Source organism: Spermophilus citellus (assembly GCF_964194105.1).
Source record: "Spermophilus citellus genome assembly, chromosome: 13".
Taxonomy (NCBI): Eukaryota; Metazoa; Chordata; class Mammalia; order Rodentia; family Sciuridae; genus Spermophilus; species Spermophilus citellus.
Window position 1 is genome coordinate 63563328 of NC_138193.1, and position 27987 is coordinate 63591314.

General features: G+C 33.4%; 1 protein-coding gene across 2 annotated transcripts in view; it reads left to right on the forward strand.

Annotated features, from left to right (window-relative positions):
- Positions 1-27987, forward strand: part of WDPCP (WD repeat containing planar cell polarity effector) — a 371882-nt gene that overhangs the window by 267836 nt on the left and 76059 nt on the right. For both annotated transcript variants that reach the window (XM_081264390.1, XM_081264391.1), the window contains exon 15: positions 8870-8972. In XM_081264390.1, coding sequence (XP_081120516.1) covers positions 8870-8972 — 103 coding nt within the window. The remainder of the gene's footprint in view (positions 1-8869; positions 8973-27987) is intronic.

The following is a 27987-nucleotide window of genomic DNA, read 5'->3' on the forward strand; positions in this document are numbered from 1 at the left end:
TGAGGAACAAAACTTGAATGATCACATTAATGGGGGCCTAAATATTGGGAGTTTCAGAGGTCACTTTCCTCCATGGTTCTGCTAGGTGTTACCCTAATAGGGACATTCTGTCGTGACTTCTCCCTCACAAGTTTCTGTTAGGGCCAGACTATCTCTGACATCTTTTGAAATTTAGGTAGCCATGGCCACATGGCTTATGTACTCTGCACATCTGCAGAGTTGGCAACACACAGATACCAAGTTTTGTGGCTTGTATCCTCCAGAGCAGTGGCACAAGCCACATCTGGGCCTGTTTGAATCACAGCTGGGACAGCTGAGTGCTACACCACAGGGCAGGGAGCAGAGACTTGAGGCAGTGCAAAGCAGTGAATGCTTATATCCTTTTGATGCCTTTCTTTTAATAGTTTTTGTATATTTTTTTCACTTATTTTTATAAGCTATTGATGATATTACAAAGATCTTGGCAATTCATACATTTGAATCATTGGGGTATAATTTCTCATTTTTCTAATTGTATAGATTGCAGAATCACACTGGTCATAGAGTCACCTGTATACATACAGCAATCATAATGTCTATTCTATTCTGCTGCCCTTCCTATCCCCCCTACTACTCCCCATCCCCTCCCATCATTTCTCTCTCTTTTGATGCCTTTCATATCAATTTCTTTCAACAGTGTTTTATATCACAGATTTTTTTGCCTCTTTTAATTTCTAAGTATTTAATTTCATTTTTTGGTATTATTAGAAGTGGGATTGTTTTCTTAATTTTTCTTTTGGATAGTTCATTGTGAGTATATACAAATGCTATTGATACTTGTATGTTGATTTTTGTACTAAAACTTAGCTGAATTTGTTTATTAGTTCTAATAGTTATTTGGTAGAGTGTTTAAGGTTTTTTTTAATATAAAATCATTCCATTAGCCAAGAGAGAAATTTTCACTTATTCCTTTTCTTTATGAGTGTGTTATATTTCTTTTTCTTGCCTAATTGTCTGGATGGTACTTTTAGTACTATGTTGAATAAACAATGTGAGAGTGAGTATCCTTGTATTATTACTACCTAAACTTTTCACTTATGAGTATGCTAATTGCAGACAGTTTGTTATCTATGGCCTTTATTGTGTCGAGGTATATTCATCCTATACCTACCTTTGAGAGTTTTTATCATGAAGAGATGTTTTGTCAAGTGCTTTTTCTGCATCTGTTAATGTGATCATTCAGGTTTTGCTCCTCATTTGGTTAATGTGGTATATCATGTTTATTGATTTGCATATGTTGAACCATCCTTACATTCCTGGGATAAATTCCACTTGATCATGGTGTTAATGTGCTATTGAATTAAGTTTGCTAGTATTTTGTTGAGGATTTTTACATCTGTGTTCATCCAGGATATTGGCTTTTAATTTTTTTCTCTTGTAATGTTGTCTGGCTTTAGTATCTGGGTAATGTTTGCCTTGTTAAAACAAAGAGAGTTTAGAAGTTTCCCTTCTTTTCAATTTTTTTTTTTTTTGAAGAGTTTGAGAAGGATTGATAGTAGTTCTTCAAATGTGTGGTAGATTTCAGCAGGGAAGCCATTAGGTCCTAGAGTTTTCTTTGATGGAATACTTTGTGGCCATTTACTGGGGATCAAACTTGGGGCCTCATGAATATCAGGAAAGTGCTCTAACACTGAGCCACATCCCCACCCTTATGGGATAATTTTTATTACTGAACTAGTTTCATTACTTTCTGTGGTCTGTTCAGATTTTCTGTTTCTTCCAGATTCAGTCTTGGTAGGATGCATGTTTCTAAGAATTCATCTCTTTCTTCTAGATTATCCAATTTGTTGATGTGTAGTTTTTCACAGTGGTATTTCATGATCCTATGCATTTCTGAAGTATCCATTGTAATGTCTCCTTTTTCATTTCTCATTTTATTTGAATCATCTCTTTTTTCTAGTCTAGCTAAAGTTTGTCAATTTTGTTTATCATTTCAAAATAATCATCTTTTAGTTTTATGGGTCTTTTCTATTGTTTTTCTAGTCTCTAATTCATTTATTTCTGCCATGTTACTTCTGCTAAATTTGGACTTGCTTTGTCCTAGTTCCTTGAGATGTGATGATGTTAAGATTGGGGGTGGGGGGTGTTTATTGCTATAAACTTATCTCTCTGAACTACTTTTACAGAATCCTGTAAGTTTTAGTATTTATGTTTACATTTTCATTTATGTCAAGATATTTTAAAGTTTCCTCTTAATTTCTTTTTTGACCCCTTGGTTGTAAAAGGAGCATGTTGATTAATTTCCATATATTTGTTAGTTTTACAAAATTTTTCTTGTGATTCCTGGTTTTGTCATTGTGGTCAGAAAATATTCTTCTCAGTAATTTTCAGGCTTCTTAAATTTATTAAGGTTTGTTTTGTGGTCTTACATGGTCTATCCTGGAGAATGTTCCATGTGTACTTGAAAAGAATGTATATTCTGTTGCTGTTGTGAAATGTTTCGTAAATATTCGTTAGTTTCATTTAGTCTAAACTGTAGTTCAAGTCTGATGTTTTCTTACTTTTTGTACTAGTTGATCTGTACAATGTTGAAAGTTGTATGGTAGCCTATTTCTTACTTCAGCTCTATTAATATTTTCTTTATATATTTAAACACTGCAGTGTCGTGTGCACTGGTAGAACTTCTTGATGAACTGACCCTTTTAACTTATATAAGGACCTTCTTTGTTTCTTTTTACAGTTTTTGAATTAAAGTCTATTTTTGTCTGATACAAATATTCCTATCTTCTCTCTCTTTTGATTTCCATTTGCCATCGGTATTTTCCCATTTCACTTTTAGTCTATTTGTGTCCTTAGAGGTGAAGTGAGTCTCTCATAGGCAGCACATAGTTGGGTCTTCCAGACCCAATTCTAAATAACTAAGCACGTGGTAAAGGTCCACTATGCCTTAAGGGTCATGCATCTGGCTAGGAATAGATACATGTTTTATAGAGTCTGAAGCTTATATAATTTGAGGAATTAAAAAATAAACTAAAAATTTCAAACAAAATTAGGTACTAGAGAGGACCTACACAAGTAAGAAGCTTAAGCTTCATTAATTTCATGGTAATAAATATTACATAATAAAATCTATTATGTAATAATATATTCTATGATTATTTATTGAATATTTTATTATAGTCTCTTGCTTTTAATCTCTTCAATGCTAGCCTGCTCAGGTAAAAGAACTATATACAGCCATAATATATTTGTGGATTTTATTTACTTGATTCATTTAGAATATAACCATTTCCCACAGGTTTATGAATACAATGTAATTGTACAAATCCAACATTTAAGCTAGATTCCAAAGCTAAAGCCATCTGAAAATTTTTTTAAAATGAAGCTAAAAGATAGCCAACTGGGAGATGATGTGGATAACTGCAAATATCTTGCTCCAGACCCTAAAAGATTCCTGGACTCTATCAGCCTCAGGAACATGGAATTGTAGAGATATACTCTATACTGCATTTTGTTGAAGGCCACATTCAGATATGTGAATGGTGAGGAGGTTAACAAGTAGATTAGCAAGTAAATAGGCTAGTGTTTCCAAACAGAGTAAGAAATAAGACATTTGTGGTAGAGTCATAATATTGATCTAAGAACTGTTAAGGTTTTCCCTTTTCAAATTAATGACCCCCAGTTCCCTGTAACAATTTACAAAAGAGGAGAAATCACGTAAGTAATATAGAGTGAAAAAGTCAGAGAGACAGAAAAATGTTCTGAAATAATTTGTGAAGGATATACCTTATATCCAACATTTACAAGACTACTGAACACAAAGTACTTACACTAATAGCCCACAAATAAAACCATATGTGTATGGGTATGTTTCTTTTTCTCTGATTTATATCCCTGTATATCAGCCTTTATTAAGAGTAAGTTTTGGATATACTGCATTATTTGTTTTGACATAAATTTTTAAGATCAACTTGTTAAGGTCCATGAGAAACCTTGAAGGGGTTTGATTAGAATTCCATTGAATTTTACAGATTATCTGGGGGCCACAATTGATGTCTTTATGATTCATAGTCTTCCCAATTGTAAGCAGGTCTGTTTGTATTTTTTAATTTGTTCTAATTAGTTATACATGACAGCAGAATGCATTTTGATTCATTGTACACAAATGAAGCACAACTTTTCATTTTTCTGGTTATACACAATGTGGAGTAGCACCATATGTGTAGTCATACATACACCTAGGGTAATGATGTCCATCTCATTCCACCATCTTGGTCTGTCTATATTTTAATCAGTGTTAATTTTTGTCCTTCAATAGTGGTTGGTAATTTTTTTCTCAAATGTATCATATGTGTGTTGCTTATTTTCAGTGAAGAATCAAAGACATGTTTCACTAGTGAACCAAAAACAGAAAATAACCCAACTTATTTTACAAGGCTAGTATAACCCTGATTCCAGTTGAAATATGGGTTCTTTCTGTAAAGGGCTAGAGAGCAGTCTAACTCTAAGTCATAGAATATTCTTAAGAATGTAAATGTGTTAAGAGTGTAGATGCAGCAGTCTTAAAACTTTAGCTAGCTGAATACAATAATGTATATTTTTAGATTATTCCTAATTTGTCCAATGAATATAAAGGTCTGTGTTGAAAGTATCTTGCCACTCTTGAATTAAAAAAAGAAAGCTCACATGATTATTTCAGTTAACATATGTTTAAGTTATGGCATAAGGACTGCAAATTTGAGATCAGCCTCAGCAACTTAGCAAGGCCCTTAGTAACTTGATAAGACCCTGTCTCAAAATGAAAAATAAAAAGGGCTGGGGGGCTGGGGTTGTGGCTCAGTGGTAGAGCGCTCGCCTAGCATGCATGAGGCCCTGGGTTCGATCCTCAGCACCACATTAAAAATAAAATAAAGATATGGTTATCCACCTAAAAACTAAAAAATAAATATTTTTTTTTTTTAAAAAAAAGGGCTGGGGAAGTGGCTTGGTGGTTAAGTGTCCCACCCCTGTTCAATCCCCAGTAACCTCCCCCAAAAGATTTCCTACGAGCATTTGTGAATTTCAGAGTCTAATATGTTGTCGAAATACGTATTCTTTCTGTAAAGGGCTAGAGAGCAAATATTATAAACTGTGGGTCAAGAGGCAAAACTAAGATTATTGTGTAGGTACTTATAAAATAAGAGAGAAAGCAAATTTCCATAAATCTTTATTAATATGATTTAAAATATAAAAATTGAGTATACTAAGTATAGTTTTTTCTAAATAAGGTCTGTGACTATGAAGAACAGAATTCTTTTAAGAGGAATAACATTGTTTCCTATCATCCAAATCAATTGAAATGTTCATTTGTTAATGCTGATCTACAATGAGATTTTCCATATTTCACCTTTACAAATGTCTTTCCTTGTGCATAGTTTCTGCAAAATACTGATATCAATCTATGAGCATATGGTTTTAATTGAACATAGTCACAGATTGGAAGGCATTTTTAGAATTATATTAGCTAAAAGGCTAGAATGCCTTTTAGCATGTCATTACATTGCAAATCACTTCCAATTAAAGTTCCTCAATTGCACAGTTAAATGGATTTTGGAATATGGAAATTTACTTTGCACATGCATAGAGGTCTGAAAACACTGCTGTAGTTCAAAATTAGAAAATATATTGCTGAGAATGGAGACATCACTTTTTTCTTTTTAAACTTTTGACAGTGAAGGCCTGACATTATTTGCAGTTCAAACATTAGTTGTCATTGAAATGACTTTATCACAGTATATTTTACATGTAAGACTCACATATAAGCACTGTTTTGCCTTGTAACTTTTGCTTGAAACATTTTCAAGTCTGTAGCAAAAGCTGAATTCTAAGGCCATTCAAAGTTCAATACCAGTGGGTAATGTAGTTCTTCAAATATTTTCAAAATGTAAAAATCATTCTTGAGGGCTCTACATACACAAGGTAGATTTAGTCCATTGGTCATAGTTGCCTCCCTCTGCTCTATAAAATCTTGACCACTTATATTACCAGTAAATGAGACTGTTTTCCCAGAATTGTGTAATCAATGAGTATTAACTTTTAAAAATTTATCTAACTTTAATATTAACTACTCTGATGATATGATCATTCTATACTTGTATATATGTACTGAATTATGATATAGTACATATTAAATCTTTAAAACTAAAAACCCCAAAATTATTTTTTAATTTATATATATTTGAAAAATAAGGTAATATATCTTTTTAAAAGAGCTTTGTGATTATACATAGTAGTTGGTTTCATCCTGACAAACTTGTACATGCATGGTCATCTATTTGGGTTCATGATTCCCCCTTTTCCCTCTTGTCCTTCCTCCCCTCTCCCCTCTCCTACCTCTGCACTATTAGGTATTCTTTCACTCCTTGATTAGTTTGTATTTGATTGACTATGTAATCTTATCTTCCCCTTCCCCTTTTTACTCTAGCTTCCACATATGAGAGAGAACATTCAACCTTTGAGTTTGAGTTTGGTTAATTTCACTTAGCATAGATATTCTTCAATTCAATTCATTTACTGGCAAATGCCATAATTTCATTCTTTTTAATGTTAAATAGAACTCTATTGACTGGCATCTGGGTTGTTTCCATAATTTAGCTATTGTGAATTGTGCTGTTATAAACATTGATGTGGCTATATTGCTGTAGTAAGCCAAATGCAGATATTTGGGGAAAATACCCAGGAGTGGGATAGTTAGGTCATGTGGTTCCATCTCTAGTTTTTTGGAAATCATCATACTACTTTCCAGAATGGTTATACTAATCTGCAGTCCCACCAACAATATACAAATGTTTCTTTTCCCCTGCAACTCTGCACAAAAATCAAATCAAAATGGATCAAAGACTTAACAATTAGACCAGAAACTTTACAACTGCTATAAGAAAACTTGGTAAAAACTCCATCATACAGGTACTGGAACCAACTTTCTTAACAAGACCCCTAAAGCTCAAGAAATAAAACCAAGAATCAATAAGTGGGATGTCATTAAACTAAAAAGCTTCTGAACAGCAAAGGACATGATTAAGAACATGAAGAGAGAGCTTACAGAATGGGAGACAATCTTGGACAGCTACCCCTCTGATAGATAGGATTAATATCCACAATGGGCAAAGAACTCAAAAACCTTTAAGCCAAAAAACCAAAAGAACAAACACAAAAGGCCAATGAATATATGAAAAAAAATGTTCAACATCTCTAGCAAATCAAAACTACACTAAAATTTCATCTCCAATCAGAATGGCAATGATCAAGAATACGAACAACAATAAATGCTGGTGAGGTTGTGGGGACAAAGGAACACTTTTATATTGTTGGTAGGACTGTGGACTAGAACAACCATTCTGAAAAGCAGTATGGAGATTCCTTTAAAAAATAGGGATGGAACCACCATATGACCTACTATCCCACTCCTGGGTATTTTCCCCAAAGATCTAAAATGGGCACAGCCATGTCAATGATTATAGCAGTACAATTCACAGTAGATAAATTATAAAATTAACACAGATGCCAATCAGTAGATGGATGGATTAAGAAATTGTTGCACACACACAATTTGACTTCTACTCAGCCATTAAAAAGAATACAACAGACGCTAGTATGGCAGTATGTATAAACGTGGCTATATAACCAATGTGATCCTGCAGTCTGTACACACGGGAAAAATAAGAATTCATACCCCATTTGGATCAAATGTATGATATATGTCAAGATCATTGTAATGTTTTGAGCAACCAATAAAAAAAATGAAATTATAGGACTAAGAGCTGGGGTTGTGGTTCAGTGGTGGAATACTTGTCTAGCATGTGTGAGGCTCTGAATCTTGTAAAGTTGCACCTCAATAAATTGCTAAGGCTCACATTGAACTTGGGATCTACCTCCTCAGTCTTCTTAGTTGCTGGGATTATAGGTGTGTGCCACAGGATCTGGCTTCTCCTAATATAGTTCTTATTTATCCTTCAAGACTTAGATCAAGGACCAGTTCCTCCTCTGGCTACAATCTGTGCATATATGTGCTTTAACATCAATTTCACTTTTATGTAATTAACTTTTGATTTATAGCAATCTGTGTGTCCACTGGACTGGTAACTGATGTGTATATTCCCAAACAGTGCCCAGCACTTAGTAGGTACTAATTATTTGTTGACTGGTGAGTTAAAAATAATAGTAGTAGTATTAATAATAATAACAAATATGTGCCAGATATATTAAAAATGTGTATAATATTCCTCATGTAGTTGTTGCCATAATATAATATAATATACAATTAAATTGTGAAGAAGCACCCTCAGAACTGGGCATGGTAGAGCACGCCTGTAGTCCCAGCTACTCAGGAGGCTGAGGCAGGAGAATCACTTAGCCTAAGATTTTATCAGCCTGGGCAACATAGCAAGACCCTGTCTCTTTTTTTTAATATTTGTTTTGGTTAGAGGTGGACACAATATCTTTATTTTGCTTTATGTGATGCTGAGGATCGAACCCAGTGCCCCACACATTGCTAGGCAAGAACTCTTACCTCCGAGCCACAACACCTGCCCAAGATCCTGTCTTAAAAAAGAAAAAATAGCATGGTGTAAAAGATCTCCCTCATATAGTAAATCCTAACCAAATATTTGTGTTTTTATTCCCTAATAAAACTGAGTGTGTCACTTTATTAAAACATGTATTTTCCCCTTAAATGATGAAATGATTAAATAATAGCCTTTAGTTGTGACTTTGATCTCTAAGAAAAATTTGTTTGCCCTGGAATATTCATTGGTCATATGGATTTTGTAATTTGAACAGGAAGCTTCTTCTTTTCAAAATCTCCTTTGTAACTTAACCAAGATTAATCTTTTATTTCACTTTATTTCCAAAGGATATCCATTACCTTGCCCTAGATAAGGGTGAATTGGCACTAGCTGAAGTGGCAAGAAAAAAAGCTAATGATATTGATGCAGAATCAATAACCTCTGGAGTTGGTAAGAATTAATACTTTTTTTTAAGTTCCTTTTGTTTTAATTCTTACTCAGAATCATTTCTAGTTGTAGGGCATAGTTGGTTAATTTGAATTGCTTTCTTTGTAAAGACAGTTAACTTTTTAAAAAGTTAAAATTTTAAAAAAGTTAAAATTATTAAGCCTTGACAAATTGTATAATATCAATAAGTTGGAATTATACATGAAAATTGATAATTTGTGATTATATAATCACTATTTAGTAAAAAGTAAAAAGGCATTGTTCTTTGCACAAGATTTTGGGGTGAGTTTATTATCATCAGTGCCATTATGGACCAACACAGAAACTTAACCATTTATACATAGGTCATATGTTCAAAGAATTCTCTCCTATGTAAGACAAAGCATTTCACATAGGATCAGGTTTGACAGGTGATTTGTTTTCTGTTCAGAAGCTGCTAGTGTCATTTTGCAGTGTAGTTTTCAAAGACAGATCAGAAGCCCAGATTGAATCTAAAGGCCCACTTAAACTTTACAATATACAAAAATAAAAGATTTAAAAATATATCAGCATGAATTTCCTTTTTCTAAACTTAGTTTATCTAATGTCACTAAATCTGGCGGTAGTAATACTTGGACATCACAATTTCCTGTTCTTCCTAGTATTTCTTATTCCTAAATTACACAAAGGACCCTCAGGATTATAAGTAAAATTGCTTCATTTCTCTATGTAAGTCCTATGAAACAAATATTTTAATAAGACTCCCCTTTGTAAGTGCTTGAAAATATAATGAGTCACTACCCTGAACAGTCTTCTTATACTTTGGGTGATGTTTGCTGCCAAATGGGCCAACTCTTAGCTTCTCTCCAATGTGACCACCGATTCCACTGTTCAATATGGTAGTGGAGGGAACTCAAAGCCATACCACTAGCGTAGCTCCAGACCTGAACACTAGGACTGGTAATTACTTACCAGTAAGAGAATCATTCTCCTTCCACACCTAAGAGTGTTGGAGATTGAGCGCAAAAGATGCCAAGACCACTTTCAGAGCTCCATTTCTATGGAGCTAATATTCTTAATTGTATTCAGCGTGAGTATTCCTTATAATACTAAAAAGTTATTCTTACCTAATAGTAACTCTAGTTGGTCTATTGCTATATCTTTTTTCTTACAAAGTCTGTGATGTGCCTCCTACTAATAATAATAATATACTGGAGGTGGTGGCACATGCCCATAATCCCAGTGGCTCAGGGGGCTGAGGAGGAGGATCACAAGTTCAAAGTCAGCATCAGCATCTTAGCAAGATCCTAAGCAACTTAATGAGACCCTGTCTCAAAATAAAAGGGCTGGGGGTGTATCTCAGTGGTTAGGTGCCCCTGGGTTCAATCCCCCAGTACCAAAATAATAATAATAAAATATTGATAATAAGCTAATATTTATTGAATGCTCCCTAAGGACAGATACTATTTTCAGTTACAGATAGAAGCACATCCTTACTACAATTCTGTGAGGTACATACAATTTATATTTTTTTATGAGAAGTCACTTGCAACTAAATGCTGAAACCACACCATAGTAATAGGGATTATGATGTTATGGGGACACAAATATCCTCCATCCCCTTTCTTAGCCATTTAGGAAGACACGGCAAGATGTTAATTCATAATCATTCCTGTCAATTTTCCTTAGTTTTCCTGTGTCCTGAATTTTCCACTAAGGGATTAGATATAATTAATCTTTCAAAGCTATTTACAGGGTAAAAGGGAAGGGGAAGAAATTACCATGAAATTTCAGGAAACTGAAGAAATGCTTCTATTCTTCAGAATGCATCTTGTGCCCCTATTTTTTAATCAAGTTACTGTAGCCGCTGATAATTCCTAACCAGAAGGCTTGGTGTTCCTCCTTTGAGTCCTGCGTCATTTCTACCAAATATCTTTTTTCACTAAAGCCTTATGACCCAGATTACTAACAAAGATACTATTAGGTAACATCAGTAACTAGCAAGAGGTTAACTTCTTAGATAAATGTTCTGTCCCACTTTCATTCCAGAAAACTGGGTGACTCCCAGTCATACCAAATAGTATTTAGGAAAGAATCTCTAGTTTTCTCATCATGGTCTAGTCCCAGCTTTTCATTTCAGCCTATATCATTCTGAGAAAAGCTAACTTCTCTCAAATTCCCTCAGTTTAACTCACTATTCCCTCAAACTTTTCCCAAAGCAGAGACATTAAATTTTTGGCTTTCAAAAGTGTTCTCTGATGTGAGGAAGAGACCAAATTGTAACATATCAAGAGTACTTAAGTAGTTCAATCTAGACATAGGAGAATCTAAAAAAGTATCACATAGACTTGTTAACACAATTCAAAGCAAGAGTTGCTAAAGGAAAAGCTCAATGATGACTATCAATGAATAATATGTTAATATTTTTATTTGAAGCATAACTAACATTCATACAGAAAGTACACAAATCATAAGTATATGACTCCATGAATTTTGACAAAAAGAACACATTCTTATAACCAATATTCAGGCTAAGTACATTACCAGGACCCCAGAGGTCCTCCTGCAACACCTTTAAATCCTATACCCTTAGCCCAACTATCTAGACTTTTTAAAAATTAAATTATTTATTCTAATTTGTTATACATGATGGCAGAACGCATTTCATTTCCTATTGCATATATAAAGCACAATTTTTCAAGTCACTGATTGTATGCAGCTATTTTCACACCATTCATGTCTTCATACATGTACTTAATGATGTCTAACTCATTCCTTTACCCTTGTTCCCTCCTTTGCCCTCCTTCCCCTTTGCCCTATCTAAAGTTCCTCCATTTCTCCCGTGCTCCATGCCCCCATTGCCATTATGATTCAGCATCCTCATATCAAAGAAAACATTTGGCCTTTGTTTTTTTGAGATTGGCTTACTTCACTTAGCATTATATTCTCTAACTCCATCCATTTACCTGCAAATGCCATGGTTTTATTCCCTTTTATTGCTGAGTAACATTCCATTGTGTGTATATGGCACATTTTTAAATCCATTCATCTACTGAAGGGCATCTAGGTTGGCTCCACAGTTTAGCTATTGGTGCTGCTATAAACATTGATGTGGCCGTGTCCCTGTAGAATACTGTTTTCAAGTCCTTTGGGATAGATTGAGGAGAGGGATAGCTGGGTCAAATGGTGGTTCCATTCCCAGTTTTCCAAGGAATCTCCATACTGCTTTCCAGATTGGCTGCACCAATTTGCAATCCCACCAGCAATGTACAAGTGTGCCTTTTTCCCCACATCCTCGCCAACACTTATTGTTGTTTATATTCTTAATAGCTGCCATTCTGACTGGTGAGATGAAATCTTAGAGTAGTTTTGATTTCCATTTCTGTAATTGCTAGAGATGTTGAACATTTTTTCATATATTTGTTGATTGATTGTATATCATCTTCTCAGAAGCCTGTTCAGTTCCTCAGCCCATTTATTGATTGAGTTATTTGTTGGTTGTTTTTTTTTTTTTTTTGGTGTTAAGGTTTTTGATGCTTTATATATCCTAGAGATTAGTGCTCTGATGTGCTTTTAGTAAAGATTTTCTCCCACTGTAGGCTCTCTGTTCACTTCATTGATTTTTCTTTTGCTGAGAAGAAGCTTTTTAGTTTGATCTATTCCATTTATTGATTCTTGGTTTTAATTCTTGTGCTATAGGAGTCTTATTAAGAAAACTAGGACCTAATCCAACATAATGGAGATTTGGACCTACTTTTTCTTTCATTAGGCACAAAATCTCTGGATTAATAGGTCCTTGATCCACTTTGAGTTGAGTTTTGTGCATGGTGAAAGAGAGAGAGAGTTTTAATTTCATTTTGTTACATGTGGATTTCCAGTTTTCCCAGCACCATTTCCAACTATCCAGACTTTTGTAACACAAAATAAACTTTTTATAATAGTTTTACAGTAGTTTCTAACAGTTGTAATTCTTTCAGTCTTATTGGTGTGTAACAATATTCCAACATATAAATATGACAATTTTATTTATTCTACTTTTGATGGATATTTTGGGGATTTCTGACTTTAAATGCAATATATGAAATAAACTACATATATTATTATGTACGTAAAATATCAAGTTATAATATTTGATTATCTACCTTTTATTATTTTGTTTCCTCTTCTAGAAGTCTTGTTTTATTCCTGGTATTCTGGTCATTTACACAGGATAAATTATATAAAACTCACACCAGTCAACCATGCTTTTATATGGCCTGGTAAGGCAAAAAAGATATTCAACTTTGACATAAACGTTTTAGTGTTTTATGATTTTAAGCAATGATGATTTCAGGTAGAAATATCTAGAGTATTGTTAGTCTTCAATTTCCTATTCTCTAATATATTATGTGTTATATTATGTTAAATATCAGAGATAAATGTTTAAAGTTCATAAAAATGTCTTGTGTTTCTGAGTGTTCACTTTGGTACTAAATGTATTACTTCCCCTTGAGAGACCAATAGCTTGTGCCTCAGTTTTCTCATTTTAAAAGAGATGAAAATATTAGTACCTATGATATGGATTATTGTGGGGTTACATTAGTTAATTCATGCTTCAAACAGTGTCTGGCAAAGATTAAAGCACAGTAATGGTTAGTGCCTTTAAAAATAAAAATGTGTATTTGTAGTAATAAACATTCTTGAGTGGTGAGATATCACACCTATAAAATACAGGTTTTATTGGTTCTTCTTGATTAGTCCTTAATTTAATTCCTATATGTTTTAAGTTTTAACATTATGTATTAAATATGGGATATAATAAATCATTTGTGTCAGAAAAGTATTATGGATGGACATCCAGTAAGATTTTCCCTTAAAGATTAAAGATTATAAATTTATAATTGTGTCCTTTCCAGTTAGTTATAACTGAGAACTCAGTCTGTAGTACAATACAAACTATAAAGTCAAATCTGTCCTCTTCCACTTCCATCTTTGGCCAAGGCTTAATGAGCTTCATTGATGATGGTGCTGTAAGGCCAATGATAATATTAGGTATGGAATATTCTAGGCTACCATAAAACAAGAGAGAGCCACAAAACACATTGTTATTACATAACAATCTTGGTATGTTCCAGAACTGGTAAAGCATGCTAGCTATTAGATTGCTAAGATTCTTCTACTATGTTGCTTCTCATTATTGGGATATAGCCTTCATCTACATCACTGAGGAAGTGCATCCTAGTCTACAGAAAGGGGTAAAAAGGAGGAAGGTAAACTTTTCTTGCCCAGAGTACAACCCAGGGGTTGTTACACATTACTTCTGCTCATATCCCATGAGGCAGAACCAGGTCATAAGGCTACACTAACTGTAAAAAAGTGTAATAATATCTTTAGTGGAGTGATCATGTACCCGGAAAACACTTATTACTGTAAAATCAAAAGCCACGTTGAGGGACAGCTAGCAGTTTATCTGTGAGAGTTATTTGAAGAATAATATTTAGGAAAAAAACCCAGGGAAACAATTTCTTTCATATAATCCTTATATGCAGAGAAATGAAAATGTAAAAGATATCCCAGCTGTACTTAATGTGGCTGTCTACACATTTATATATTATGAAATTCTGCCGAATACATTTATTAAATATGATCTTTCAGAAAGAAACAATGTTATAAAAATCTGTAGCTTTATAAGTTGCCATTTCCTTTTAAAATATATTTGTGGCTGGGCATAGTGGGACATGCCTGTCATCCCAATGGTTTGGGAAACTGAGGCAGGAGGATTGTGGGTTCAAAGCCAGCTTTAGCAACTTAGCAAGGCCCTAAGCAACTCTGTGAGACCCTGTCTCTAAATAAAATATTTTTAAAAAGCTTTGGAGATGTGACTCGGTGGTTAAGCACCCTTGGGTTCAGTCCCCAGTACTTAAATAAATAAATGTTATTTAAAAATAAAAAACAAATATATATTTGAAATTTCTGTTATAAAAGCTTATTCATGCTTAATGGAAAGCTTTAGACAGTACACTATAAAGGCTACAGTATAAAGATTAACCAGTGATAACTGAAAAAATTTGTTGTTTACTTCTTATTTCTATGCATAATTTAATAAAATTGGAATCCTTATTTTCTTTTTTGTTAACCAAGGGCATATCATCAACATAGTCCCATGTTTTTTAGAAATCATTCAAACATTTGATTTTGAATTAAGTTTTCTTCCTCCTAAATGCCTTTTTGGTTTTACTATAAAATCGTGGTGTGATTGTCAAAATGTATAGAAATTATATCCAATAGATGATACATGGCTGAAGGAAAAATATTTGCTATCTTACATTTAAATTATAATATTCTTTCAAGATTAAGCTTCAAAAGAACTTTTAGCCACAGTTTAAATTGTTTGGAGAGCTAACTACCTCCTATACTGTGTTTGAGAGGGGTATTATGCTACCTGTTTGACTTAGCAGGTATATTCATGCCAGCCTACTTTTGGCTTCATTTCACCTATCTTCCTTTATTATGACATGGTGTCAGTTTTGATCTGTACCTTCCTACCTCTAGGCATCTTTGCCTAAAGACATAATTTGAAACCTTTTATAATTATAAGCACATCAAAGACTAACTGGTTTGTTTGGCTGCAGAGATCTACACAAGACTAAGACTTGTATAACTTAAGAGGTGTACAGTTTTCAGTGACATTCCTAAGAATGCCATGATTATTAAATCTTTTGTTCTGTTCTTTGTGGTGATATAATGTTGTCCATCACTGAATGTGACATATATTACCAATTCTTATAATAAGTATTGATTTTCTCTAAACTAGGTATTTCTTTTCTTGGGAAACTTTTCAACCATTTAAGTATTATTCACACATTTTTGAATTCTGAAATACTACATAACTATCTTCTAAAACAAGGTGTCAGTTTTTCAGAATTCACCCAATCATAAGTTGACAGTTACTCAGCAAAAGGTAATAGTGTTTTTCTTTGGAGAAAAGTATAAATGTTAAACATTTAGGCTGTCATTAACTCTACTTTTTCTCCTTTTGAGAAAGAAATCAAATGTCTAAAATCTTCTCTGCTTTACATATTAGTTAGACTAATAAAGAATACTGATTTAGGACAGAAAAAGCAACACTTAAATTTTTACAAGTAAATAATGAATTTTGCTTTAGGATTGGTTTATAATAATAATACTAACTAATGAAAGTATGTAGTTAAAGAATAAATGGAATATATATTAATATGGGTAGCCTGAAGTGTAATAAACATCTTCTATTAATAATTTCAAAATGTCGGGCTAGGGATGTGGCTCAAGCGGTAGCGTGCTCACCTGGCATGCATGCGGCGGGTGTTCAATCCTCAGCACCACATACAAACAAAGATGTTGTGTCCACCGAAAACTAAAAAAATAAAATAAAATAGATATTTTAAAAAATTCTCTCTAAAAAAAATTCCAAAATGTAAATTGACAGAGTCACACAGTAATATGGTACAAACTTTAAGAATACTGAGATGGTAGTCAGGAATGCTAAGTTCTAGTGTTGGCTAACATACTCAAGACAAGTCATGATACTTAAAAGTCACTTTTGGGGCAGGGGGCGGTCTCAGTTTGCTCATTTATATTAGAAGAGTCTTAGTTTTTTTCCAGCACTAAAATTGTATTCATATGATTAGCTATGACAGGATAGAATTCAAACTAAGACACTATAAAATTCTAGCCAATGTATAACTGCTAAAAAAATTTAGTTATTCATATCTAATAAAATAGTACAGACCTATGTGGACAAAAAATAAACTTGAATTCATTTTCCTAGAGAACTTCTTTAGAGTGCCTTATTCAAGATATTTTTTAATTAAATCCTCTCAAAAAGTGTAACACTAAGGAATCCAAGGAGAAGAACTGATAATAGAAATAAGACTTTGTAAATAAACTGAATGGTTTCACATTATTACTTAACAAAAATAATAAGTTATTAAAATTTAGAGCCGAATTTGGACTTCTTACAGCTGTTTTACCTATATATAATTCTCTGTTAGAATTTGTATCAATTCTGAAGATAATCTTATGCCCCTACCATGTCCCCAGGAAATTTCAGTTCACAAATTTTTCTTATATAGTTGGTATATAAAATTTTTAAAACCATAAACTTGCTTTAGCAAAATTATTATCTTTACCTTTTTCTTTACTATTTTACTATTGTAAAAATGACTTTATATAACCATAAATCTGTATTCTCAAGGGGTATTGGGGAAGAATCAGTTTTAATTGTCACTAGATTCTGAAGGCTTAAAGAAAATAAAATGTCTTACCTTCCCAGATCTAATCATACTGAAATACTTTGTGCTATGCAGAATTATTTTAAAGCTGATTTATTTCAGCACTTACTGCATCCATACATACATACCTTTCAAGAAATACAGATGTCAGGAAGTATTCCAGTGGTACTTTGAGGCTGACTTTTATGCCCTTGCAAAGCCCAATTTTGTGTAACTCTTCCCAACTTCAAGTTCAATGACATCATACTGATAGCTTGCAATCAATCATGGCAGGAATGTTTAACCATGAAAACTAACAAATTTTAAAAATTGTTTTGTTTTGTGGTGGGGAACAAATTGTTAATCACCTAAGAGCACATCACTTGAGGTAATCCCAGGCCATGGTTCCAGAAGGCCAAGTCTTCTCATATCAGAGAAAAGATCTATAAGTCTTCCTGATTCTGCAACAACCAGAACTGCAATTGTGAATATTCACATATCCTTCAAATTCCTAAGGTATAATCAGAAGAATAAAAGAGGGAATAGGGTCCATATCATATATAATTTATTGTGTCTTTAAACCAATATAGCAGTATTGCCTAAAAGAAATTAATGCAAGCCACATCCAGAACTTTAATACATCTAAGAATACATCTCATATTAGATGTTAAATTTTCATTACAAGTACTTTGTATTTGGATATCACAAAATTTACAGTTAAAGAAGTCATTTCAGATACACCAGTTGTTTCACACATTCTTAAAATTAACTGAATATCAGTTTTGATTCTAAAATATAAAAATAAAATTTAAAAGTCCAATTCCCCAGTCACATCTGCCATGTTTCAAGACTCAGTGGCCACATGTAATAGTAGGTTACATGTGGGCAATGCAGTTCTATATCAGTAATTAGGAGTTTCCCAGAAGCTTGGGCCTTAACTGTATACCAGCTTGAAATGTGGAATCACATGAATTATTTCATTTTTCATGCCTTAATTTTCTGAGACAATAACAACCTTCAAAGAATGATGTACTGATAGTTAATTCTAATTATTACTATAATCACAAAATGATTCACATGATATTATAGCATCTCCCATTTTTGGCATGTCCTGTTATTTAACAACTAATTAGTTGTCAAGCAGTAGCTGAATTCTGAAAAAGAGTTTAACCATATAAGGTGTTAGTAGTAATAAACGTTAAATGTTTACAGAGTGCTTTTCATCCTTAAAAGGCTTTACAAATAGTCATTAATCTGGTCACACATGTCATTCCTGTTAGAAGTTAATTCTGAGGCCAAAGAGAGCCTTTCTGCTATTAAAAAGAAAAAAAAAACCCACCATTACGTACATTCTGTGCTATAATGAACATAAATTCTAGTGCTAATACCCTATTCCTGAGTGATAAACAAGATAAAATATTCATTTAATTGCTTTTCTGATTCTTTGTACCATAATATATGCTAATCTCAATGGAGAAAAGTGGTGTTTCTTTACCATTTGTGAGTTGTCTATTAAACTAAAACATCAAATTTAGCTTTCTTGATTATAATACATTTTTTTTCCCAGTACTTGGGAGTGGACTTAGGGCTGTGTATATGCTAGGTGAGCACTTTACCACTGCTCTCCATCTCCAGCCCTTTTATATTTTGATATAACAACCTAAAATTGCTCAGGCTGGCCTTGAATTTGTGATCCTCCTGTCTCTGCCTCCTGAATAGCTGGCATTTCATGTGTGTGCCATTACACCATGCTTAAAATAGATTTTTAAATGCCACTTTATAGTGTTTGATCTCTAAACTTTCATCAGAATAATAATGCCTTCCAATTTTCAAAGTGCTTATCTGCATCATCTTATTATCTCAACTACATAAAAGATTTAAAAAAAGGTGTTCTAAAGCCGACTTTTGGTGTTTAGTTTTTTGAGTTCTTTATATACCCTAGAGATTAGTGTCAAAAAAACAAATAACCCGATCAATAAATGGGCCAAGGACCTGAAGACACTTCTCAGAAGATGATGTACAATCAATCAACAAATACATGAAAAAAAATGTTCATTATCACTAGCAATTTAAGAAATGCAAATCAAAACCACTCTAGTCAGAATGGCAACTGTTTTGCATACAAACAACAACAAGTGTTGGCGAGGATGTGGGGAAAAGTGCACACTCATACATTGCTGGTGGGACTGCAAATTGGTGGAGCCAATCTGGAAAGCAGTATAGAAATTCCTTGGAAAACTGGGAATGGAACCATCATTTGACCCAGTTATCCCTCTCCTCAGTCTATACCCAAAGGACTTAGAAACTGCATACTACAGGGACACAGCCACATCAATGTTTATAGCAGCACAATTCACAATAGCTAAACTGGAACCAACCTAGATGCCCTTCAAGAGATGAATGGATTTTTTAAATGTGCCATACATACACAATGGAATATTATTCGGCAATAAAAGAGAATAAAATGATGGCATTTGCAGGTAAATGGATGGAGTTAGAGAAGATAATGCTAAGTGAAGTAAGCCAATCCCAAAAAATCACATGCCAAATGTTTTCTTTGATATAAGAAGGCTGATTCATAGTGGGATAGGGAGGGAGAGCATGGGAGGAATAGACAAACTCTAGATAGGGTAGAGGGGTTGGAGGGGAAGAGAGGAGGCATGGGGTTATTAATGATGGTGGAATGTGATGATCATTAGTATTCAAAGTACATGTATGAAGACATGAATTGGTGTGAATATACTATGTATATAACCAAAGATATGAAAATTGTGCTCTATATAGTATAATAAGAATTATAATGCATTCCGCTGTCATATATATGTGTGACTTTTTGGATGAAGCGCTCCTCAGTAAAGATGAGTGAATTCATTCACTTAATTCCATGTAAGAATTAGAGCCATATTCCAGGTCTTGTGATTTTAGTCACTTATCAAGTGCTCACTATATGTTGGAGAATATATAGAACATATTTATGTATTATATCACTTGATGATCTCAACTTCACAACATATCTTTTTGAAATGAAGAGACAATATAATGCAGAAAGACTGTTACACTGTAGGTCCTTTTTACCACACTTTTCTACTATGCTGAATCTAAAAATGGTATATTATCAGGGTAAGAAAATAAAGGAATAAGTCTTCATTAGAGTTTGATTTAAAACAATTTTTGGCATTAAAAAAAGGTAGCAAGAAAGGGTTTTTCTGTTCTCTTTGTTTATCATATTATACAGGGCCAAAAGTGAGTGCTTACACCCTATGGATGTCACAGTGCAAGAAAGTCGCTTTGAATACTCATAGTCTCTACAGTACCTTGGTGTGGTAAGATGACAGGTTATAATACTAATATGGAACTGGACATTATTACTGTAGATCTTTTTATTGATTTTTTATTGGTTTTTTAAAATAAATGACAACAGAGTGGTTGTATATAAAGTATGTTGACACCAATTCGTGTCTTCATACATGTACTTTGGATAATGATGTCATCACATTCCACCATCCTTGCTAACCCCCTGCCCACTCCCTTCCCCTCCCACTCTTCTGCCCTATCTAGAGTTCGTCTGTTACTCCCATGTTCTCCCTCCCTACCCCACTATGAATCAGTCATATTATATCAGAGAAAACATTCAGCATTTGTTATTTTGGGATTGGCTAACTTCACTTGGCATTATCTTCTCCGGTGCCATCCATTTACCTGCAAATGCCGTGATTTTATGCTTTTTTATTGCTGAGTAATATTCCATTGTGTATATATGCCACATTTTTTTTATCCATTCATCCTCTGAAGGGCATCTTAAGCAGTTTTTGTTTTTTACTTCTGAAATAGGAAACTTAAGCAATTCTTCTAGAACTAAAGGATGTTTTTTATTCAGTGAATATTTTGATTTAAAGCTATAATAGAGGATCATGCTTTTATTTACTAAATTTGCTTACTATAGCTAAATAACTTACATCGAAGCAATGATCGAGTTTGTGTGATTATTTTTTCTCAGTCAGAAAAATTCTTTTTTCGCCTTTACCTGAATAGCTTTCTGAACTTTTCACTTCATGTTGCCTCAAATAAGTTTTTTGGAGCTATTCTCAGTCATTCAGATCTTCATAATTTTCATAACAAATGATATGTCAACTTACATTTCACAAATAGTTCTAGGGTAGATTTTCTGTAAATTTTCACTCATTAGTTTTTATTTTCTGGCTAAATTCTACTGTACTATATATTTACCATGCTCTATGTAAGACTGTTTCAAAAAAGGAAGTTTGTGTTATACATTCATATTTAAATACAAGTGAGAACAAAATGTGAAAGTGAAACATTCTGTTTCTAGGCAAACTTTTTCCTTATCCAACATTAGGTGTACTCAATAATTTATATACTATAGTAATATGTAGAGATGACTATTTTGTTTTTTTATGAAACTTGTAGTTTTTCCAGGCTAATAATCTAGGCATTTGAAATGCATTTATTCAAGCAAAAGAAATAGCTAGCAAATATTTTCATGTCAGGTGGTATGCATGCTAAGTTTTTATAACCTTCTGTTTATTCAACATAAGGTAACTTGATGTGACAGGGTGTGACATATCACAAAGATGACTCAGGTCAGGAATGTCAAGAAATTCCTGAAATCTTCTTAAAAACAATACCTTTAAAAAGGACTTAAATAAGTAGTATTTTAAAGATTTATAGTCTTTTTTTCCCCTGTTACTTATCAAAGAATTGAGTTCAAATGTTAGGAAAGTCTTTTACTCAGGGGGGAAAAAATATCTTGCAATTGGCATGAGGTGGAAGAAATTGCTAGGTTTCTCTGGGTTGAAGTGTCTTCCACCAGATGTAGCTATTTAGTGTTTATATATCTCTTTGTTGATCAAACAATTCAAGTGATAATTCTTTACATTCCAAATTTTCTGTGGTGTACTTAGCTGTCCTCACAAACTGCATCCCAAAGTATGATTTTCAACAAAAGGTGTGGGTAAATGTGTTAACAAAATTTGCTTCTGAAGAGCCAAATTTTGTTTGTATCATAGGAAAATAAGCATTTAATACTAAAGAAAAGCATATATTTGGACGAATATACATATTGTTAAGTATTCAACACAAAGAATTTTGACTAAGTGAACACACCAGCATAACTGGCATCCAGACCATGAAACTAAATTTACCAACATCCCAAAAAGCTCCCTTGTCCTATCTTCTCACTCCAAAGGATAATCACTCCTGTCTTTTAAGACTATGAATCAGATTTTCGTGGTTTTGGAAGATAATCACACATCCTTATCTAGAAATATCTCATAAGTGTATGTACTGTAAGATGTACAAAGATGACTATTTAGGTCTTTTTTTTTTAACCTTCATTTTATTTATTTATTTTTATGTGGTGCTGAGGATCCTCGAACCCAGGGCCTCACACGTGCTAAGCAAGTGCTCTACTGCTGAGCCACAACTCAGGCCCCTGTTTAGATCTTTTTATGGGGTGGAGGGGCCTGATATTTCACTTAATATTATGTTTTGAAGTGCATTTATACTGTTAGGTATATTATTCCATTATATTCCAGTTTTGATTATTCTTTTTGTCATTGATAGACATGTGGGTTGTTTCCTGTTTGGGGCTATTGTAAATGTTCTTCTATATATGCCCTTTGTGAATTTATGTACCTATTTCTTTTGGGTATAGTATCTAGGACTTGAATTGTTGGATCTTAAGGCATTCATTCATTCAACTTTACTGGAAATTTCTGAAGATTGTTTTAGAGTAAGTGTAGCAATATATTCTCACTATCAGGACACAAGAATTCCATTTCATTTTCATCCTTGCCAACACTTGATGATCTCCTGCCAACCATCATTGCCATTTTTTTCATTATGGAGAGTATATAGTGATATTACACTGCTGATTTGATTTATATTTCCCCAATGACTCATGACTCATGAAGTTGACTATCTTTTTACATGTTTGCATGTTTATTGGAAATTTGGATTTATCTTTTGTGAAGTTCCCTTTCAAGACTTTTGCTCATTGTTCTATTGAGTTACCATTTTTTACCTTATGTTTTCCATTTATTTATTCCACATCTTTTGTTGGATATATGCACTGCAAATATTTTCTCCACTCTTGAGTTATTTATTTATTTTCTTTTTAATGTTATCTCTTACTGAACAGAATTTTTACTATTAATATATTCCAGTGTACCCATTTTTGATTGTTACTATTTTGAACTATTTTTTAAAAGCTTACTGTATTCCAAGGTCATGAAGAGATTTCTTTGTGGGTTTTTTTTTTAAAGATATTTTCTTTCTCAAATTCAGATCTTTAATCACTGTAAAACTGACTTTTGTACAGGGTTTTAAAAATTTATATTTTTACCACATGGATAGCCAAATGACCTTAAACTATTTATTTTAAAAGATTATCCTTCCCATTATTCACTATAGGATCATCATTGTCATTAATCAGGTAACCACAGTATATGTGATATTTCTGACTTCCTTGGTTTCATCGCTTTATTCTTTGATCAATATCAATTTCTGTAGATTTGTAGTACATTAAGTCTTCAAACTTTGTTCTTCAGAATTGCTTGGTCCTTTGCATTTCCATTTCTATTTTGAAAGCAATTATCAATTTACACAAAAACACTAGTATAGTCCCAAACGGACACCTTACAAAAGAGGACATACCGACAAGAATATGAAAAAATGTTCTGTATCATATGTCATCAGGGAAATGCAAATTTAAACAAAGAAAAGTTAACCAGATGCCTATAATAATAGTCAAAATCTAGAACACTGACCACCAAATAGTAGTGAGGATATGGAATAACAGGAACTTTTGTTCATTGCTGGTGGGAATGCAATATGCAAAACTTAGCAGTTTCTTACAAACTAAGTATGCTTTAACCATTTAGCCCAGCAATTGTACTCTTTGATATTTATTCAAAGGGATTGAAAACTTACATGCACATAAAATCCTGTACACTCTTTTTCACAGCCTTGTTCACAAATGACAAAACTTGGGAGCAACGAAGTTGTCCTTTAGTAGATGAAAGGACAAATTAACTGTGGGACATCCAGTGAAATATTATTCAGCACTACAAATAAATGAGCTATCAAGCCATTAAAAGACATGAAGAAACCTTAGATGCATACTACTAAGTCAAAGAAGCCAATCTGAAAAGCTACATGTTGAATGACATACTGGAAAAAGCAACACTATATAGAGACAAAATATAAATGAGTGTCAGAGATTAGGGGGGAAAGAGGAACAAATGGATAGAGCACAGAGGATTCTTAGGGAAAATATCTATAGAATATTAATACATTTCATTGCACATTTGTCAAAACCCATAGAATGTACAATGCCAAGAGTAAATCCTAATGTAAACTGTGATTCTGGGTGACACAGATGTATAAATATGGGTTCATCAATTTAACAAATGACATGCTAGTGGGGATACTGGTAAGGGAGGAGGCTATACTTGTGTGGGAGCAGGGAAGATATGAGAAATCTCTAATTTTGCTGTGAACTTTAAACAATTCTTTAAAAAGACTTGAAAATGAGAGGTCTCTCCATCGTTAAGATCTTCTTTAATTTCTTAAGTGTTCTGTAGTTTCATTGTACAGGTCTTTTCACCTCTTTTTAGATTGATTCCCAAGTATTATGTTTTTTTGAGGTTATTGTGAATGGGGAGTCTTTAGAAGATGGAAAGATCTTCTATGCTCCTGGATAGGCAGAACTAATATTGTCAATATAGTCATACAGATTATACATATTTAATGTTATACAGAGTTAATGCAATTCCTATTAAAATTCAAATGACATTCTTTATAGAAATATATAAATGAATCATGAAATTCATTTGGAAAAATAAGAGGCCCAGAATAGCCAATACCATCTTTAACAAGAAGAATAAAGCAGGAGGCATCATAATACATGCCAGACCTTAAACTATACTACAGAGCCATAGTAACAAAAACAGTGAGGGATCGGCACCAGAACAGACATGTACACCAATGGTACAGAATGGAAGACAGAGACAACCCACATAAGTACAGTTATCTCAGAGGTGCCCAAAACATACGTTGGAGAAAAAATAGCCTCTTCACCAAATGGTCCTGGTAAAACTGGAAATCCATATGTAGCAAAATGATATTAAGCCCCTATTTCTGACCCTGCATAAAACTCAACTGAAAGTGAATAAAAAGACTTAGGTACTAGAACAAAAGACTCTGCTGCTACTAGAAGAAAAAGCCAAATTTTTCACCACGTCAGCTTAGGAACTGACTTTCTTAACAAGACCCCTAAAACTCAAGAAGTAAAATAAAGAATCAATAAATGGGATGAATCCAAACTAAAAAACTTCTCAGCAAAGGAAACAATAACGTGAAGGCAGACCCTACAGAGCGGAGTAAAATCTTTACCACGTGCACGTCAGGGCATTAATCTCCAGGATATGTAAAGAACTGAAAAAATTTAACACCAAAGAAACAAATAACACAATCAAAAAATGGGCCAAGGAACTTAATGGACACTTCACAGAAGGAGAAATACAATTGATCAACAAATATGAAAAAAATGTTCAACATCTCTAGCAATTAGAGAAATACAAATCAAAAGTACACTGAGATTTCATCTCCCTGAAGTCAGAATGGCAACAATCAAGAACACAAGTAACAATAACTGTTGGGGAGGATGTGGGGAAAAGGTGCACTCACTCATACTTGCTGGTAGGACTGCATATTGGTACAACCACTCTGGAAAGCAGTATGGAGATTCCTCAGAAAACTTGGAATGGAACCATCATTTAACTCAACTATCCCACTCCTCAGTTTATATTCAAAGGACTTAAAAATCAGCATACGTTAGCAGCCACATCAATGTTTATAGCAGCTCAACTCACAATAGCTAAACTATGGAATCAATGTAGGTGCCCTTCAACAGATGACTGGATAAAGAAAATGTGGTATATATACACAACAGAATATTACTTAGCCTTGAAGAATGAAATCATGGCATTTGCCAGTAAATGGATAGAACTGGAGGATATCACCCTTAATGAAATAAGCCAAACCCAAAAAACAAAAGGCCGAATGTCTTCTCTGATGTGTGGATGCTAATTCACATAAGGGAGGGAGGCTAGGGAAAAGTAGAGGTACTTTGGATTAGGTAGGGAGGGGAGAAGGTATGGGGGTAGGATGGATAGGAGAATGAATTGGACTTTATTACACTATGTGCATATGTGACTACACTACCAGTGTGATTCTATGTCATGTAAAACCAGAAGAGTGAGAAGTAATATCCCACGTATGTATGATGTATCAAAATGCATTCTACATACATAACTATTTAGAACAAATGAAAAGATTTGGAAATGAAAAAAATACTATTAGGACTTTAGGTTTGCAATGAATTCATAAATCAATTTATGGAGATTGTCATCTTTACAACATTGAATCTTTCATGTGTTATATATATTTGCATTTATTTAGGTCGTCTTTCATTTTTCTTAATATTTTATAATTATCCACATCTTAAATATATTTCCTTAAATTTGTTTATAGGTATTTAAGAGCTATCTATTCTAAATGGTATATTTTGTGGTTTGTTTTCTATATATTTGCTTTCTATATTTATAAATAGATTTTTTTGCATATTGGATTTGTATGCAGTGACAAACTGAAACAAATACATAAAGTGTACTCCTTAGGAGAGAAATATGGGATGGCTCATGTGAAAGAGGCTGTAAGAATCTGACTCAATCTCAGTTCCAGAGGTTCTCATGGGAACCCCATTATTCTCTGAGTTGCTTGAGAATCTGTTCTCCTTGCAACAAAAACATTAACCAAAGCCACAGTCATCTTTGACTATCAATGTCCCATACATGGACCACTTGTGAATTTATTGTTTTGGATGGGGCGTACTAGGGATTGAACTCATGGACACTCGGCCACTGAGTCACATCCCTAGCCCTATTTTGCATTTTATTTTAGAGACAGGGTCTCACTGAGTTGCTTAGTGTCTTGCTTTTGCTGAGGTTGTCTTTAAATTTACAATCCTCCTGCCTCAGCCTCCCAAGTCATTGGGATTATAGGCATGCACCACTGTGCCCAGTTGTATTTATTTCTATTATCTGTTGATTCTCTTGTTTCTCAGTGGTATAATGCCATCTCTTGGCTTTCCTTGTGATTTCTGATTAAATTCTATACCTTGAATCCAAAATATTTTAGAAGCCCCAATGGTGTCATTCCTTCATAGAGGATTTATTTTTACTCTGTTAAGCAGAAAGAATTCAAAAGACTAAGCTAAATGGAGACTAGGTTTTAGTACTGCTACAATTCAGTATACCTTTGTTCTTCCTCTAGTTCTAAGACACATATTATATATACGTAGGCATATGTATTATATATAATCCATATTTAATTTAAAATTGGATAATTTTAAAAATTTTAATTCATATTTCTGTTTATAATCAAAGGAAGCACTGATATACTAAAAATTCCTCTATCCTACCTGAAAGAATTAAGATATTATCATTTATAGTTCTTTCTCTTTTTTCCTTCGAATTTTTATTGAGAAATAATACTTTTACATTTTTATGGGATATATTATAATTTAACTAATGTATACATTGTATAATGATAAAATCAGGAAAATAAGCACTTTATTTCTTCAGTATGAATCTTTTAATATATATTTTTAGTTTTCAATGGATCTTTTTTTTTATTTATTTATATGCAGTGCTGAGAATCAAACCCAATGCCTTACACATGCTAGGCAAGTGCTCTACCATTAAGCCACCACCCAAGCCCCAATGTAA